We start from the raw sequence: 16103 nt of genomic DNA, 5'->3' as shown, positions 1-16103 counted from the left end.
CCTATATATATTTGTTGTTTGTCTTAATAAAGTTGGCAAATTAAAAATACAGTGGTTACATTTTAAATAAAATTATAAATTAGACTCTGTTTTAAAAAAGGTTATAAAAAATGTCAATAATTATCGATACCGAACGATATGAAACGTATATGTCGTTGATATATTTTTTAGCTATATTGCCCAGCCCTAATCCCGCGTTCAACTCGACGAGATTAGAGAAGCAGTCGTCAGTAGAATGACGTATTTGTGGGCGGGGTCAAGTTGTTCGCGGCCAGCCAACGTAGAACATAGGCACGCATTATGCAAATGTGTTACCCCGTGACGTGTAGCCGTCACGGAAGTGGGATTCGAATTACTAACGACTCGTTTCAGCTGTTCAGAGTAGATTGTTTAATTTGGGAGACAGTAACTTTATTTATCGTGCACTTTCAGCTTTACAACGTTGCAGATCGTTTACATTAACATACAGCTACATTACACACTGCATGAAAGGCAATATCGGAAATGGCATAATAGAGGCACTTTAAATATTGTTGGATTTCAGAAGGACAGAAAAAGTTTAGTTTTGGTTTAATGGGGAGCCAGTTTTGGAAAAGGATGTATAACATTAACAGATTACCAGTCCTCATTTTCGTCAGTGACTGGGGAGTTACAAACCAAAAACCTCCTGAACCAGCAGGATCTGAGATATTGTACCCCCAGAAGCTGGTGTTCCCACAAACATACACATATAAACAGTGGAACACTCTATTTTGCACTTGCACGATTGCTGTATGTTAATCAGTGAAAGGTGCCTCAATGGAGAGATGTGTGGTGAGGATCATGCAGCTCTTCATCAGGCGGGGAAAAGCGAGCGGGGAGGACACGCAGACACACCAGGCATGGAGTTAAACCTGCGAGTGTGTTCGTGCACTGGGCTTCTAAGAGCTTCTCTACCTAGATCGTTTATCAATGACAATGAAAGGGATGGTCAAATTATTCGCTCACAGTCTCTCTCTCTTCCTGTCTCTCCCTCTCACCTTATCGCCGTCTCTGTGTCTCTCTCGCTTTGTCACAATCTCTTTTTCTCTCCCTCTTTTCTCCCTCTTTCATTTTCGTATCCATAGCTTCCATCTGCATCTCCATTCTCTCTCTTTCAGCACATTCTGTCTGTCCTCCACTTCCTCTCAGACCTGAGATGCATGATTAGGAGACACTAGAATATCTGTGGTTTTCATGTCAATTCAACCCAGCTCTGATGGAGTGAGCGTATCCTGCCTGCTTCTCTGATATGCTGTCATAAGCATGTTGTTGTCTAATGTTGAGATTGATATCCGGAGGAGAGCTAAGGCTCAGATTTTATTTCGTTGTTAAGCCAGAAAGCTCATTTGAAAATTTTAAAGGACACCATCCTCCTCATGTTCTTTAAAATGGATGTTTCTCTCTGTAGGAATCCCTCAAAGCTATAGTTAAAAATATAGCATGTAACCTTTAATGCTACTCCTGAAAATAGGTCCTTAGGCCCTACTACCCGTTTGCATTTGTATAGTTTGAATGTGTGTGAAATATATCTGCATTTTCTTGTTTAGGTGGTTGTGCTGCCTTGTGTAGTAGTGACTTCCGATTTAAATACACCTTGCCAACTGAGATGACTTGACTGTGCATCAACATCTGCATTGTTGTGAACATTTCCCGAGGAAAAATCCCCAAAATATATATAAAATATAAGACGCTTTTTAGTAAATCATACGAAAATAGTCAAGTCTATGTATGCATGCAACAGATGGACATCTTTGTTTGGTTGTTGCGTCGTGTTTTACTTTTAATTTTAAGAATCAGTTGTAAGATGCTATATCAAATTAATTTGAGTATATTTAATATAATCAGTTGTACAAAATTAGTTAAACTAACTTACAGACCTAGTTCTAATAATATGGAGTGTATATATGTATAATGAAATACTAAATACTTTTATTTATTTTTAAAGAAATTAATGCTTCAGCAAGAATGCATTAAATTAATTAAAAGTGAGTAGACTTTTACATTGTTACAAAAAACAATATTTCAAATAAATTATATTCTTTTCAACTTTCTATGGATCAAAGAATCCTGAAAACAATTATTGATTATTTATTTCTATTAAAATATTAAACAGCACAATTGTTTTAACACTGATCATAAGAAAGGTTTCTTGAGCAGCAAATCAGCATATTAGAATGATTTCTGAAGGATCATGTGACACTTAAGACTGTGGTAATAACTGCTGTTGTGCCTACGAGAAATTCAACTTTGCCATCACATGAATAAATCACATTTTAAAATATATTAAATAGAAAACAGTTGTTTTAAATTGTAATATTACGGCTTATTGCTGATTTTGTAGTATATGCAGCCTTGGTGAGCATAAAAGTCCTTTATAAAAAAAAATAAAAATCTTTCAGACCACAAACTTTCAAAAGTTCACCTATGACATGCTAATAATTTAATATTTCATCCGCAGACATTTTTATAAATCGTTTTACATGCACCTAACACCAGAGACTGATATTTGATAAAGTGATAATCATGTAGCCTATTTGACCTTTTCAGATGACACTAATGCTTTTGAATTGTTTTGTTTGAAAATTAACACAGATCAGCTGGAATTACACAAAAGGTGCTGTTTTAGAGATTAAAAAGCTGTTTTTAATTAATGTTGAATCATTCAGTCCTTTTTATGTTCAATGAAACTGCTAAATATCAGTCTGCCATATACTGGTATATCTATAATTGATAAAATGACTAGATTTAGGTTTGCAAACAGCTCACTTTGCATCAGGACAGCTGTGGATCAAAAGACCGAAGCCTTGGCTATCTACTTCTTGATGGTTATCTTTTGTGAATTCCTAAGGAGGCTATTTGTCCTGATTGGCGGTGATTACCGTGAGAAGAGCACAGATACACCCAGGTGACGCTGACGATTCGATGGCATCTTTTCAGGCGGTGATGTTTTTTGGAGTGTCCTTGTGTCTCTGCGTGAAGGAGCTGCAGTGGAACAGCGGCCATAGCCCTGCTCCTGTCCCCTCACTTAATCACTCACACTAATTAACCTCCTGGCTCTCAGACTAATGGACAGTTAGTGCCTCTCTGAGCTCCACATCAGCCGACAAAAGACTTCTGAATATAACGCTTGCAGCTCATTTATGCCTTCAGTTTGTTTTTTATGAAGTGATTATAACTGGTGTTTCAAATTTTTTAATGGGAAGGTGTATTGTCAGTGCATCTGCTTTCAGTATCTAACCCAGTGAAAGTAGGTAGGAGAGAGGTTACTTGAGGAGAGAGATGGAGAAAAGGGGATTATGATGCAAGCCAGAATCAAAAACACGTTTCCTGCATGTGCATCAAGGCTGCAAGGCCACAGTTCCATCCCAAACACGTTCTCAGCACCATGGTGAATAACAGATCTTCTAGTGTTTTTTTAATGATTAGTTTGAAAAAGGACACAAGCCAGAATCGAATCTGCATCTCTTGCGTGAGCACCACAACTCAGCATGCAAACTGCTAGGTCATGGTTCAGACTGAAGCCCATTTTCAGTGTCATGATAAATAAATGATCTCATAGCATTTAGTTTAAAAGGACACATGCTAGAATCAAACCCACATTTGCTGCTTGAGCATCAAGGCTCCATGTGTCAGCTGCTAGGCCACGGTTCACAGAAACACATTCTCAACACCATGGTGAAAATCTGATCTTGAAGGATTTTTCTTAATTAATATTTCAGAAAAGAAGACACCTGCATCTCCTGCACAGGCTCAACATGTCAACTGCTAGGTCATGATTCAGATCAAAACTCGCTTTCAGTGCAATGATAAATAACTGATTTTATAGCATTTTTCTCAATGAATAGTTCAAAAAGATGGACATGCACTAGAATTTAATCCACCAGATCTCCTGCATGGCAAATTACTAATCTTGTAACATCAGCCAGGATCGAAAAAAGTTTTATTGTGAATAAAAGATTTGATCTATAAAATACATAAATGTGTATGTATAAAATGGATTAAAATGTTGTTAAATGTAAAAAAACAATGTTGATAAAACATTTAAACTGCATTTACACATTGCTTTTCTTGTTCATTTTTCATTGTGTTATAATTTCGTTTGCCGAACATTCGGTGTATCCCTAGTATAAATCAAGATATATAAAAACATATATAGACTGTGATTTTGAAAATCAAATCTTTTTGTAATCTTGACAAAACATATCGTTGGAAAGGTCTCAGTCGAATGTTCCATATTTGGTAACTGTTTTGTAATAGAAGTGATATTGTGACAGAAAACTGCATCAATAAAATTTTATAGAGTTTGGGTGTAACCCAGTGGTTATTTTTGGTATAGTGGCCAAACAAAATCTCACAGGAGCCACAATTTTTGTGATATCAACTTCAAATTTGGAACATAACAAAGTGCAACATATTTTATAAAATATTTATTTTATATAAAATAAAAAAATTAGTATACTACATTATCTTTACTGTAAACTAAAACTTGTATAACTTTTTTATTCTTTTTTTTTTTTAATGCTTTCACTTTAGCAATAATCTGCTATGTATCTTCTTTAAAAAGAGGCCAACATTAGGTCTGTATACCAAAGCGTTCAGGAATTAACCATGTTGTAACAAGCATTGATAATCAAGTGTTCTGTTTTCAGTGATTTTATACCCCTAAAGTGGCGACGTATCCTGGGGGATACAAACATTAAAATAAAAAATAAGAGTCAAGTTTTGAAAAAAATAAAATAATGAAATTGCATTATTTGAGCAAGGACATTGTTAACATGGTCCATGTGACATCAGTGGTTCAACCTCAATTTTATGAAGCTACGCGAATACTTTTTGTGCACAAAGAAAACAGAAATAACGACATTCAGCAATTTATTCTTTTACATGCAGAATTGTCATTTTTGGGTGAACTATCCCTTTAAACAAATAATGTTGTTTTTCCCAGTTCAGCATATATTCTTGTTTTTTAGAGAATGGTCATTTGCGTGTTGCCAGCTTCAAGTCAGGTCAAGTATTTTAGATGTTTTCTTAAAGTGTCCGGAACAGGTAGTTTGCATTTGTAGCAAGGTCCACATTACGCCTCACTAAATAGCAGAGACTAAGAGTGATTTCTTTCTTTCTTTTTTAATGTGCAGATATTTTTTCCACTGCTTTCATCTATTTTCAGTGCAGTTATTTGTGTGGTTTGGGTAGACTGCTTTCCACAAACTGCTGTCAATTCAGGGCACTTTCTAAAAGTATGAATCTTGAAAGCCAAATGCCACCTTACTATACGGCTCTCCTCAGCTCACTTGTTTATAATCTTTCGGCTTTGCAGAAATTTCACAACTTTACAACTGCCACTCTTAATCTGCAATCTCACTTTCTTTCTTCTCCTCGTTCTCCCACTCAATTACTCTTTTTCTCACTGGCTCTCCCACACGCCTCGCTTGGTGGAGGACCCCCTCCCCAGGCAACCTTTGAAATGCTGGTGCGGTGGCTGGCTATCCCTTATCACTTATTTGTTTCCTTTTTTATGAAAACAGAGTAGCGCTGCTTCGTGTGACCCTTCTGCACCGCATGAACTCGCCCGGACGCTTTTCCCAGAACATCCCCGGAATGGCCTGGGTGGCCTCACCTGAACCGGGCTATTGATTACCTGAACAGACAGAATAGTGGACAGACACTGGTGTGCGCTGTGGAAACAAGTGTGCTTAGGCATTTTGTGTGTGTATGATCTGATGGCAGATGAGGAAGATTTAATTAAAGGTGCACTAAGCCATTTTTGCCAAACAATGTTTATATTTGAAAGCAGCAAAACAAACACGCCCATACCCCCAACAGGACCTCGCCCCTATTTTGATATCTCCGCCCCACACGTACGTACACAACCCTGGCACAACGACGATTGCGGAAACAAGCAAAGATGACACACAAGCATATTCAAACAAAAGCCAACACAGATAAGTTGTGTGAAACAATGCAAAATCAACGTTACTCAAATATCAAAAAGAAGCAATGCAACCCACTCCTTGAGTTCTCTCCACCGCTGGAAAGCTGCTCCGATATTTACGCGGGTCCTACCTCTTGCCTGATCGTAACCCTTCTTTTTAATGTTTTGTTCCTTCGATATTTCCCTCTTTTTTTTTTTTTTTATCTTCCAATTCTCTCTATCTATAGTCGATCTGCTAATATCCATTTACATTTTTTATTATTGCTTGAATATTTGTATTTTTCCCTCTTTTTTTTTTTTTTTATCTTCCAATTCTCTCTATCTATAGTCGATCTGCTAATATCCGTCTGTGCAATCAAATTGAGCGCTCTCTTCTCTTTATCATTACAAGACATGCCCCTTACTGCTGATTGGCTGGCTACAAGTGTGTTTTGGGACTCAGTCTGACGCTGCGGTCAAAAGCGGTTTTTAAAAATTGCTTAGTGCACCTTTAAGGCGCAATTCACTGGTTAGGTCAAATTTTACGTGCAATTTACACTCGATTACGCTGTGTGTTCTAATCAGGAGTAACATGAATTAATTAGCAAGAAGTAATTTGTCTGTTCACAATGAACAAGAACATGCAACCTGAAAACATTTTCTCTGTAATATACAGTATAGTTTTGTGCAGCATGATTTTGATTTCATTTATTTAAAAATTTAGTTTTAATGTACACTACCATTCAAGTTTACGATTGTACGCTCACCAAGTCTGCATTTATTTGGTCAAAATACAGTAAAAACAATAACATTGTGAAATATTGTAATTCAAAATACAATTCAAAATAACTCTCTTCTATTTTAAAGGGGTCATATGATGCGATTTCAATTTTTCCTTTCTCTTTGGAGTGTTACAAGCTCTTGGTGTATAAAGAAGATCTGTAAAGTTGCAAAGACTAAAATCTCAAATCCAAAGAGATATTCTTTATAAAAGTTAAGAGTTAACCACGCCTACCTAAAACGGCTCGTTCTAACACGCCCCCACATACCTACCTCACTATGTGGGAAGATTTGCATAACACCGCCCAAATGTGCACGCAAAGAAAGAAGCGTGGTTTCAGGAACAGCGGTAGTGTTGATGCAGCATGTCAGGGAGACGCTGTGTTTCAGTGCGAAAGCAAAAGCACTTTATTTGGCCTTCCGGAAGTAGATGCAATTAGGAATCATTGGTTAAGATTTAGTTACAAGTCACGCGCTTGAGGTATTCGGCCAATCACAACGCATTGGATAGCTGGCCAATCACAGCACACCTCGCTTTTCAGACCGATGAGCTTTGTAAAAATCGAAGCGTTTCAAAAAGGCGGGGCATAGAGGAGAAACAATAATGTACAGTATGTGGAAAATAATGTGTTTTTTTAACTTTAAACCGCATAAACACATTTCATTACACCAAATACACAAAATACCGGTAATGTTCTTTTTAGCAGCATCATATGACCCCTTTAATATATTTTAAAATGTGAATTATTCATGTAATGACAAAGCAGAATTTTACTCCGGTCTTCAGTGTCACATGATCTTTCAGAAATCATTCTAGTATGCTGATTTGATGCTCAAGAAATATTTCTTATCTATTTGTGCTAACTAATATTCATGTTGAAACCGTGAAACTTTTTCTTTTTTTTTTCCAGGAGTCTTTAATAGAAAGTTAAAAGGAACAGCATTTATTTGAAATGAAAATCTTTTCTAACAGTGTAAATGTCTTTAATGTCACTTTTGATCAATTTAATGCATCTTAGCTGAATAATAGTATTAATTTCTCTTTCAAAAAAAAAAACTACAACTAAAGGATCCCAAACTTTTGAATGCATTAATGTATATAATGTAATAATGTATTTAAATGTCATTACATTTCATTGCAGTAATTTTCATGTAGCATATGCAAATTGCTTTTCTTTGTCCATTTGCTTTTAAACATTTAAGCTCATTAACTCATTAACTTATTTGTTTACTTATTTGTAGGGTTCAGAAGTTATTTATTTACATTTTTATGTTTGAATGAATAAATGTATAAATGAACAGTTGTAGATATGTCTGTTTTTTCGAATTGAAAAATGATTTATCTGTTTATTTGTTTTATTTACAAGTTTATTTTTGAATTATTAAATTTATATTTGATTTCTTCAAATAATAGATTTTTTTAAAGACTTTATCAGCATTTCAGAGTGATAGTTTTGAAAGAGAATCATTCGTTTTGCATTGCATTGCATCGTAAAGTTTTCTAATGAGCTAATTAATAATATTGGCTGCTAATAATAGTAGCTGCATTGTTATAATTGTCTCATCATGCTGTGTCAGAAGAACACAAAACATTGTGACCTGCTAATGAGTGTTTTGTGTGTGTTTTTGCAGACATGCCCATCTTTGGCCAATGTCCTGCCCAGGATGACTTCTACCTGGTCATGTGCAGCCACTGCAGTCAGGTAGTCAAACCCCAGGCCTTCCAAGCACACTACGGTAAGAACACCTTCTGCTGTCCACATCCACAGCTGACTCGTTCTCTGCGTTTCTCTCACTTTGCTCTCCCTGCCGTCTTCAATGGAGGTGTTTTAGAAAAATCTTATCTCACTCAAGGGAATTAAGACAGAAATCCTTCCCGCCCCCACCACTGCTCTGCCTCAACTATCATAACATGAAGAGAGAAGAACACAAGCCTTTGATACCCACCGCCAGAGTTCTGTTTACTGTCCCCAAGTTAATATTTGATGTGCTCTTTTTAGTCAGCACGTCTGTGCTGTTTTATCCAATCTAGCACATTTAAAACCTCCCACAAGGCGTCAGAAAATTTCAGAATAGAAATACAAATAAAATCGCTCCCATTTCAGCACACCTCTGATCTGTGTTTTAAGGAAAATTACTTACTTGAGGATTTTATTTATTTATTTTTGAGCCGTTTAAAACGTGTCAGCAGTGGTTTAACACTGTAGCGTTTATTTTAGCACATGAACATTACAAATTCATCTGCCAAAATGCTTTGAGCATTTTTACAAATTTCAAGAAAGTGCTCTCAATCAAACGTTTGTTTGTTTGTTTTTTGAGAGAGAGAGAGAGAGAGAGAGAGAGAGAGAGAGAGAGATAACTCCTAATGGAGCTGGAGTGTTTTTCTTTATTGAAATCTCTGTTAAAAGTGGTTTCATTCTTTCTTTGATTTTAAAAATGTTTGGCCCAGTCAAGGTCTTGCTTTGTCCCAGCTTTTTCTTTAATTTCACCATAATTAATCTTGAACGAAAGTCTCTGTTTCCAGATGCTGAGTCAATATTGTTGTTTAAGATTCTGAAGTAATAATAGCTGGACTCATTATTTCAGCATTTGCCACAAGAGGGAGCCAAAATGTCTTTAAATCCCAGTGGCAAATTACTTTGGTGCTTTTTAGCATGCAATAAAGTAGGGCAGAAAAAAAATAATCAAAACACTTTCTGATGTTAATTGCAAATGGCTGTGTTTTAATTTACTCAACATGTCTGCATATGCTGTGTGTTTCAAAGTGAAGGAGCCACATTTTATTCTGTCATACTCTTAACATGCATCTGGGCTGGTTTGCTTTGAGTCTGCCGAGTCACATCCAATGAAATGCAAAACGCCTCTGGTTTAAGTTATATGCTGGCTTGTTTGTTTTTTTTAACTCCATTTTCTCTGCCGTTTCGGTGTGATTTTATGGTCTTTAGATCTTTAGGCTTAATATCACATTTGTAGCAATATGTAATTAGGGATAGTCATTTTTTTAATGACAGTCACAGTGCAAAACATAATTGCAATTGCAACATTTGTCAGAATAGTTAAAAATGTAATCATTGTTTTGAAAAAAGTTGTTTAATTTCTTTGTTAAAATTGTGTACTAGCATACATAGAATAATGTTTTTTTGTTTTTTTTTGTCATTTGACATCTTCCTAATATGTGGATATTTTAGTTACTCTCAAAGCTACAAGTGTTGTAAAACTCACTGTAAAACTCAAAGTGCAGCTGTTCATGGGCTATCAGAACCCAAAATTAGACTTATTTGATTGGAAGATTTCCCGTGGCCATAACTGAATCCAAAAACATGTCACAGGACTGAGTATTTGTGCAGATTGTGAAAGTTGCAGCACTCTTGAGAGAGCCAAAACATGTCGACATCAGTGCACTTGATGCTCTGTTCAGCTTCCAGAAGATCAGTTTTTCAGGACGGCATTGATGTTTAAATATTCCACAGTATGATCTGTTTATTGCACTCAGACTGAGCCAGTTCTAGTGTGTGTGTGTGTGTGTGTGTGTGTGTGTGTGTGTGTTTAAAGAGATCATCACACAATCACTCACTCTAGTGGTGAAAGTTTTTTTATGAACACTGTAGCCAATGGCGATTCAATTGCCAAGGTGTCCGTAGAGGGTTGATTATTTTATTCCCTTCTTAAATAAGAAATGAATTTGTATCCACTTCAGTTTAAAATGGGCTCAAAACGTTCCCTTTGATTGAAATTGACCAGCTGACTGTATATTATCACTTTAACTGTACTATAACTACATTATGCATTTGTGGATATTGTGGGATTCTGCAGTCACACTGCACCTCAGTTGATTAGACCGGTGTGCATATACAGTTAGGTCCATATATTTGGACACTGACACAATTTTCATAATTTCGGCTCTATATGCCACTAAAACAGAATGAAAAATAAAACAATCAAGATGAAATTGAAGTGCAGACTTTAAGCTTTAATTCAACGGGTTGAACAAAAATATAACATAAAATGCTTTGCTTAGGAATTACAACCCCCCCCCCCATTTTCAGGGGCTTATATGTAATTGGACAAATACAAATAATCATAAATAACATGTTCGTTTTTAATATTTTGTTGAGAATCCTTTGGAGGCAATGACTGCCTTAAGTCTAGAACTCATGGACATCACCAGAGACTGGGTTTCCTCCTTTGTGATGCTTTGCCAGGCCTTTACTTCAGCTTACTTCAGTTGTTGTTTGTTTGTGGGTCTTTCTGCCTTTAGTTTTGAAATGCATGCTCAATCGGGTTGAGATCAGGAGATTGACTTGGCCATTAACAAATATTCCACTTTTTTACCTTCAAAAACTCCTGGGTTGCTTTTGCTGTATGTTTTGGGTCATCATCCAATTTTAATCACTTGTAATCGCCGTCCAATCAACTTTGCTGCATTTGACTGAATCTGGGCAGACAGTATATCCCTATACACTTCAGAATTAATCCGGCTGCTTCTGTCCTTGCGTCTTAGAAATATAAATCAAAAATATATTTTACTACTGCAAAATTACATCGACAAAAGATCTTGACAAATCGATAATGAATTTTTGTTGACTGTTTTAGAAATACAGGAAGTTTTGAAGGACTGCCGGCTTCTTGATTTGTTCTCCATTTTTGAAAAAAGTGCAAAATTGTATATTACTACACTGTGCCCGTGTCCACACTTATCGTCCTTCTTTTGCGCGAGGCTCTTGTTTTTATGTCGGTAGTTCCCTGTGGTCATTTGTCAGGTTGCGGTATTTGGTGTACAGTTTCCTTACAACAATCCCAGATTGCTTTTTCAACATGGGGCCAGAATGATACTGCGGATTGTTGTGGTGTAATTGGGGCTTTGTCGATTGGGCCTTTGGTTACTCAAATTGCTGCTGGCTCACTTTCTCAGAGCAGTGACAACATCCCAGCAAATAGCCACAAGCATCTGTGAGACATAAATAAGTCAAGGATTTCTTCATGGTGTCCTTCTTAGGGCTGGGTAAAAAATATGATATCTCGATTTTAATCGATTCTCATTTTTACGGAACGATATCGATTCATAAATCCCAAGAATCGATTAGTCTAGCCTGTTTTCAGTTAATGGATGGAACATTGAAGGGCACTTCCCATCCAATAAATCGCAATAAGCATTGTGCTTTGGTACTTTCAATATGAAACAAAGTCTCAGATTAAAAATTTTGTCCATTGTATTGCAGTATTTAAATAATAAATGCCATTTTGGCGTGCTTCCTCGCCGGCCGCCATCTTGCGCAACCATCCTAGAGGTCGCTGTATTTCTCTGCAGTGTGGCGTATGACGCGTCACCCGCTCTACGGAATTCCTATCCCTATTAGTGATGGGAAGTTCGGTTCTTTTCTGCGAACCGGTTCTTTCGGACAGTTCGATTCAATAAACCGGTTGAAAAAACCGGTTCACCGGTTCTTTTACGCTCGACGTAATGACGTCATTGGCGATGACGTAATGGCGTCAAGTCTATCGCGGGCTTAACACATTCAAATATAAAGTCAGTAATCATAACATCAGTCAATTAAAACATCATTATAATCTGATACGTTTCTTACAATTTGGATTTTTGTATCTAAAGCATCAACACATATACAGGCAGTGATCTGCAAACTAGGATGTTTTACAGTTATGACGTCAATAAATTAGTCTTCATCAGCGCAGAAACTATGCTCCACTTACTATGTATAATCCATTACGGTTTATTTGTAATTAAGTAAATTTACGTTTCGCCGGATTGGCCCATTATCCTCGTTTCACCCGCGCTCACGATGGCATCAGTTGTCCGGTTCAGAGTTCAGACACCTGTGGCGGGCGGTGCTGCTGTGCTGTGACAGTCATTACTGTTCGGTTCGGTAGTTCAGATCACACACGCTGTCGCTGAATCACGCATGCGCAGTATCATCAGCTCATCGGTTCTCAAATCGGACGTGTCCGAAAGAAACGGTTCTCGGTTCAGTGTACTGGTGATCCGAAAACCGATGCAACCGATTCTTGACTCGAGAACGAGAACCGTTCTAACCGGCACGCTGCACGCACTCAGTATCAGCTGCTCTACTCGTGTTCATGTTCTATTTACTACAAACTCAATTTGTGAATGTGTCATCGTTAACTATAATTATAGTACAGGTATTTCATAAATCATCCCTTATTCCTATTAAACATAGAGTCTTAATTATGGTCCAACTTCCCTGACAACCCCCTTTGGCCTATAACCTAACAGAATCTTCAACTGAACAATGTACACAGATTAGATACATTCATCTTTTTAAAAAAAGTAAAATAAAATATATTTATATTATCACACTTTCTGATGTTTAACAAAATACTTGGATAACATGCTTTTCGTCCTCTTGAAAAATTACATGCATGGGCAGTATCATCAGCTCATCGGTTCTCAAATCAGATGTGTCCGAAAGAAACGGTTCTCGGTTCAGTGTACTGGTGAACCCGAAAACCGATGCAACCGGTTCTTGACTCGAGAACGAGAATCAGCTCATCGGTTCTCAAATCAGACGTGTCCGAAAGAAACGGTACTGCTTGTAAACGTAACGTCACATTTACCTCAGAAAAGACATATTCTGTGACCATAAATTCATTAGTAAGCTAGAAAAATAAACTATAGAGAGGGGCATTTTGCTAAATATATGCACCATATAACATATTCATTATAATTTTTCCTGTTCTTCAATGTTTAATTTATGTTTGAATAAATCCATCAAGTTTTTATGACAGCCACCATTTAAATGTTTATATAAAAAAAAAAAACGAATTAAAGTAGAATTATTATTATGTAATTGTAACTTTATTATTTTAAAAACTTCATTAAGTGTAATTTTAGCAGTTGTATATTAGCCTACAAATCAGTCAATTTTAACCTTCAATATTATAGTAATGTAGTACCAACTGACTCTCATGTAGCTATATTTTACAGCTTTAGTTGAGAGATTTTTTTCCCTTGAAAATTTGGCATGTACTGTACCTGATATTTATCCAAAATAATGAATCGATATTGAATCGAATCGAATCGAATTGGTAATCGAATTGAATCGCAAGCTTGTGAATGAGAATTGAATCGAATCGTGAAATTTGTGTCAAAACCCAGCCCTAGTCCTTCTTTTATTATTTTTTTTTTTTTGGTGTTTTTGCTGTAGTTTTATCAGCACAGATAAAGACAGGCCAGACATAAGACTAGACTGTTTGTGTGTGTGCGCTTGTGTTTGCCCCCGGTTTGCTGGAGGGCTTAGTGACAAACGCTGGGCTGGAGCAACAGAACTGTGTGTGTGTGTGTTGTTGACAGGCAAGTATAGAGAGACCAGAGCGTTTGTTAGTGCAGCACAGCGGTTCACTCTTTTGACTAAAAATGCTCATGCACATTTGTGTCTTGTAATTATGACAGAGAGAAAGCAAATGTGTGTATTTAGAAGAGGAGAGTGTCTCTATGTGTGTCTAAGTATTAATCTACTTAGCTTAACTGCAGGTTAGGTCAGCTACCTATTAAAATAGATGTCTTGGACAAAGTGCAAAGCCAGATGAAGACTTCTTTAGTCCAAAATTCTGTCAAAACTCAGAAGTTAAGCATTTGTTTGTCCTTTGCTTTTATTTATTTATTTTTTGAAACTCAAAAAATGTTTTTCATTTTTACATTACACTCTGTAGATATCAGAGTTGTTATTTGTTAACTGGGGAAAAACTGCAACTAAATTTAAATCTTTAACACTCCAGAACTAACTAAAATGTAAAAACGCAAATAACTTTAAAATAACATTTTTAGTTATCATGAAACCATTACAACCCACCTGCATTAAAGAATGAAAATGCTATTAGATGGTAATAATGCTTGACTTAAGAAATTATAACGTTTTTTTTTTCTTTAAATGGTAACAGATATCAACTATCGGCCTTAAAATATTAAACTAAACTTAAAAAAAGACAAAAAAAAAACACTACCAGTGAATAAAAATGTAAAAATTATTGTACGTTTATTGGCTTTTGCGGTCAACATGTTGTGCATTCAAAGAGTAAAATCTTGTACATTTCTTAACCCTCAGAGAGAAGACACGGCTCCAGCAGCAAGCCCCCATCCAGCTATGCCGTCTCTGCTGCGTTTGCAAACTCTCGAAATAAGGGCAGCCTTGGGGGTGGAGTCGGGGTCGGGACTGTTAGTGGTAGTACACTTGCACGCCCAGCCAGTGCAAACAGCAGCGCCCCCACTAAAATCTTCAAATCAACCAAAGAGAAGCTGCCTCACCGGAAGCCTCACTTCCCCTATAGGGTGCCGCAAGAAGAGAGGTGTGTATGTGTGTTTTGATGGAGTGTAAATACATAAAATAATGTTCTTTTTAGCAACATCATATGACCCCTTTAATGTGTAAATTCGTTATGATAAGCAGCCCATTCTTGCATAACACAAAAGATGTAATCTGAAGCACACCCACCTTTGGTACAATATAAGACTATTTATTTCTCTGCCTCGCAGCCCAATCCCTGTAGTCAAAGGTCCAGAGAAAGGTCTAGAGAAGGTCCATTTGAAGGTGGATTCTTCACCCAAACTCCCCCACGTGCCCACCTCTTCTTCCTTCAATACTGTGAGCACCTCTCCCTTGAAGTCAGGCCTTAACTTCCCCTCCATACCAAAGGCTCCACAGCTGGCCCCTGGTCAGATCCCCAATGGAAAGGGCCACCTCTCGTCCCAAGACAAGAAACAGGACAGCAGCAGTGCCAGTAGCAGAAGACCCTTGTACAAGAGAAAAGGTGAATGTTTATACTCTCTGCTGCTATTGTATATTTATGTCACAGAAAATTCTGAGGGGAAAAAAAATATTTTTTTTAACTTGTGTGTTCTGTTATGTTTTTTTCCTTAAATCAGAGCGAGAGTTTAATCCAGATGTCCATTGTGGGGTTATGGATATGACAGCACGTAAGCCATGCACAAGATCCTTAACATGCAAGGTATGCCACCTTCTACACTTTGAAATATATTTTGAGTTGGAATTAGGACTGCACTTTGGACATTTTAATTTGGCCCATACAAATAGCCAGTTATTGTTTTTGTTATTGCCAATAATCAGTATAAAAAAAATCTTTCACACTAAAGCTTCAAGTGTCAGACTTTCAGTCAGACTTTTTAAATCCAACTTAAAACCTGGCAAAACAAGCCTAGATGTTATACTGTAATTTATTTTATTTTTTGAGTATTCCCCTAATAGTATAGCAATATAGTGTCAATAATATAACAAAAATAGTAAGCTCAGATGTTTTAATTTATTTTTGAACACATTATAGAAAATAATATACCAATATAGCATTAATACAAGTTTTTATATATATATATATATATATATATATATGTGTGTGTGTGTGT

General features: G+C 36.6%; 1 protein-coding gene across 2 annotated transcripts in view; it reads left to right on the top strand.

Moving 5' to 3' along the window:
- Positions 1 to 16103, top strand: part of LOC107728624 (ataxin-7-like) — a 33959-nt gene that overhangs the window by 12672 nt on the left and 5184 nt on the right. For both annotated transcript variants that reach the window (XM_016538876.1, XM_016538877.1), the window contains 4 exons: positions 8345 to 8449; positions 14791 to 15031; positions 15219 to 15493; positions 15609 to 15691. In XM_016538876.1, the coding sequence (XP_016394362.1) occupies positions 8345 to 8449; positions 14791 to 15031; positions 15219 to 15493; positions 15609 to 15691 (704 nt within the window). The remainder of the gene's footprint in view (positions 1 to 8344; positions 8450 to 14790; positions 15032 to 15218; positions 15494 to 15608; positions 15692 to 16103) is intronic.

The sequence above is a fragment of the Sinocyclocheilus rhinocerous genome, unplaced genomic scaffold (genome assembly GCF_001515625.1).
Source record: "Sinocyclocheilus rhinocerous isolate Xijiao unplaced genomic scaffold, SAMN03320098_v1.1 scaffold757, whole genome shotgun sequence".
NCBI lineage: Eukaryota > Metazoa > Chordata > Actinopteri > Cypriniformes > Cyprinidae > Sinocyclocheilus > Sinocyclocheilus rhinocerous.
This window is presented reverse-complemented; position numbering and strand designations above follow the sequence as displayed.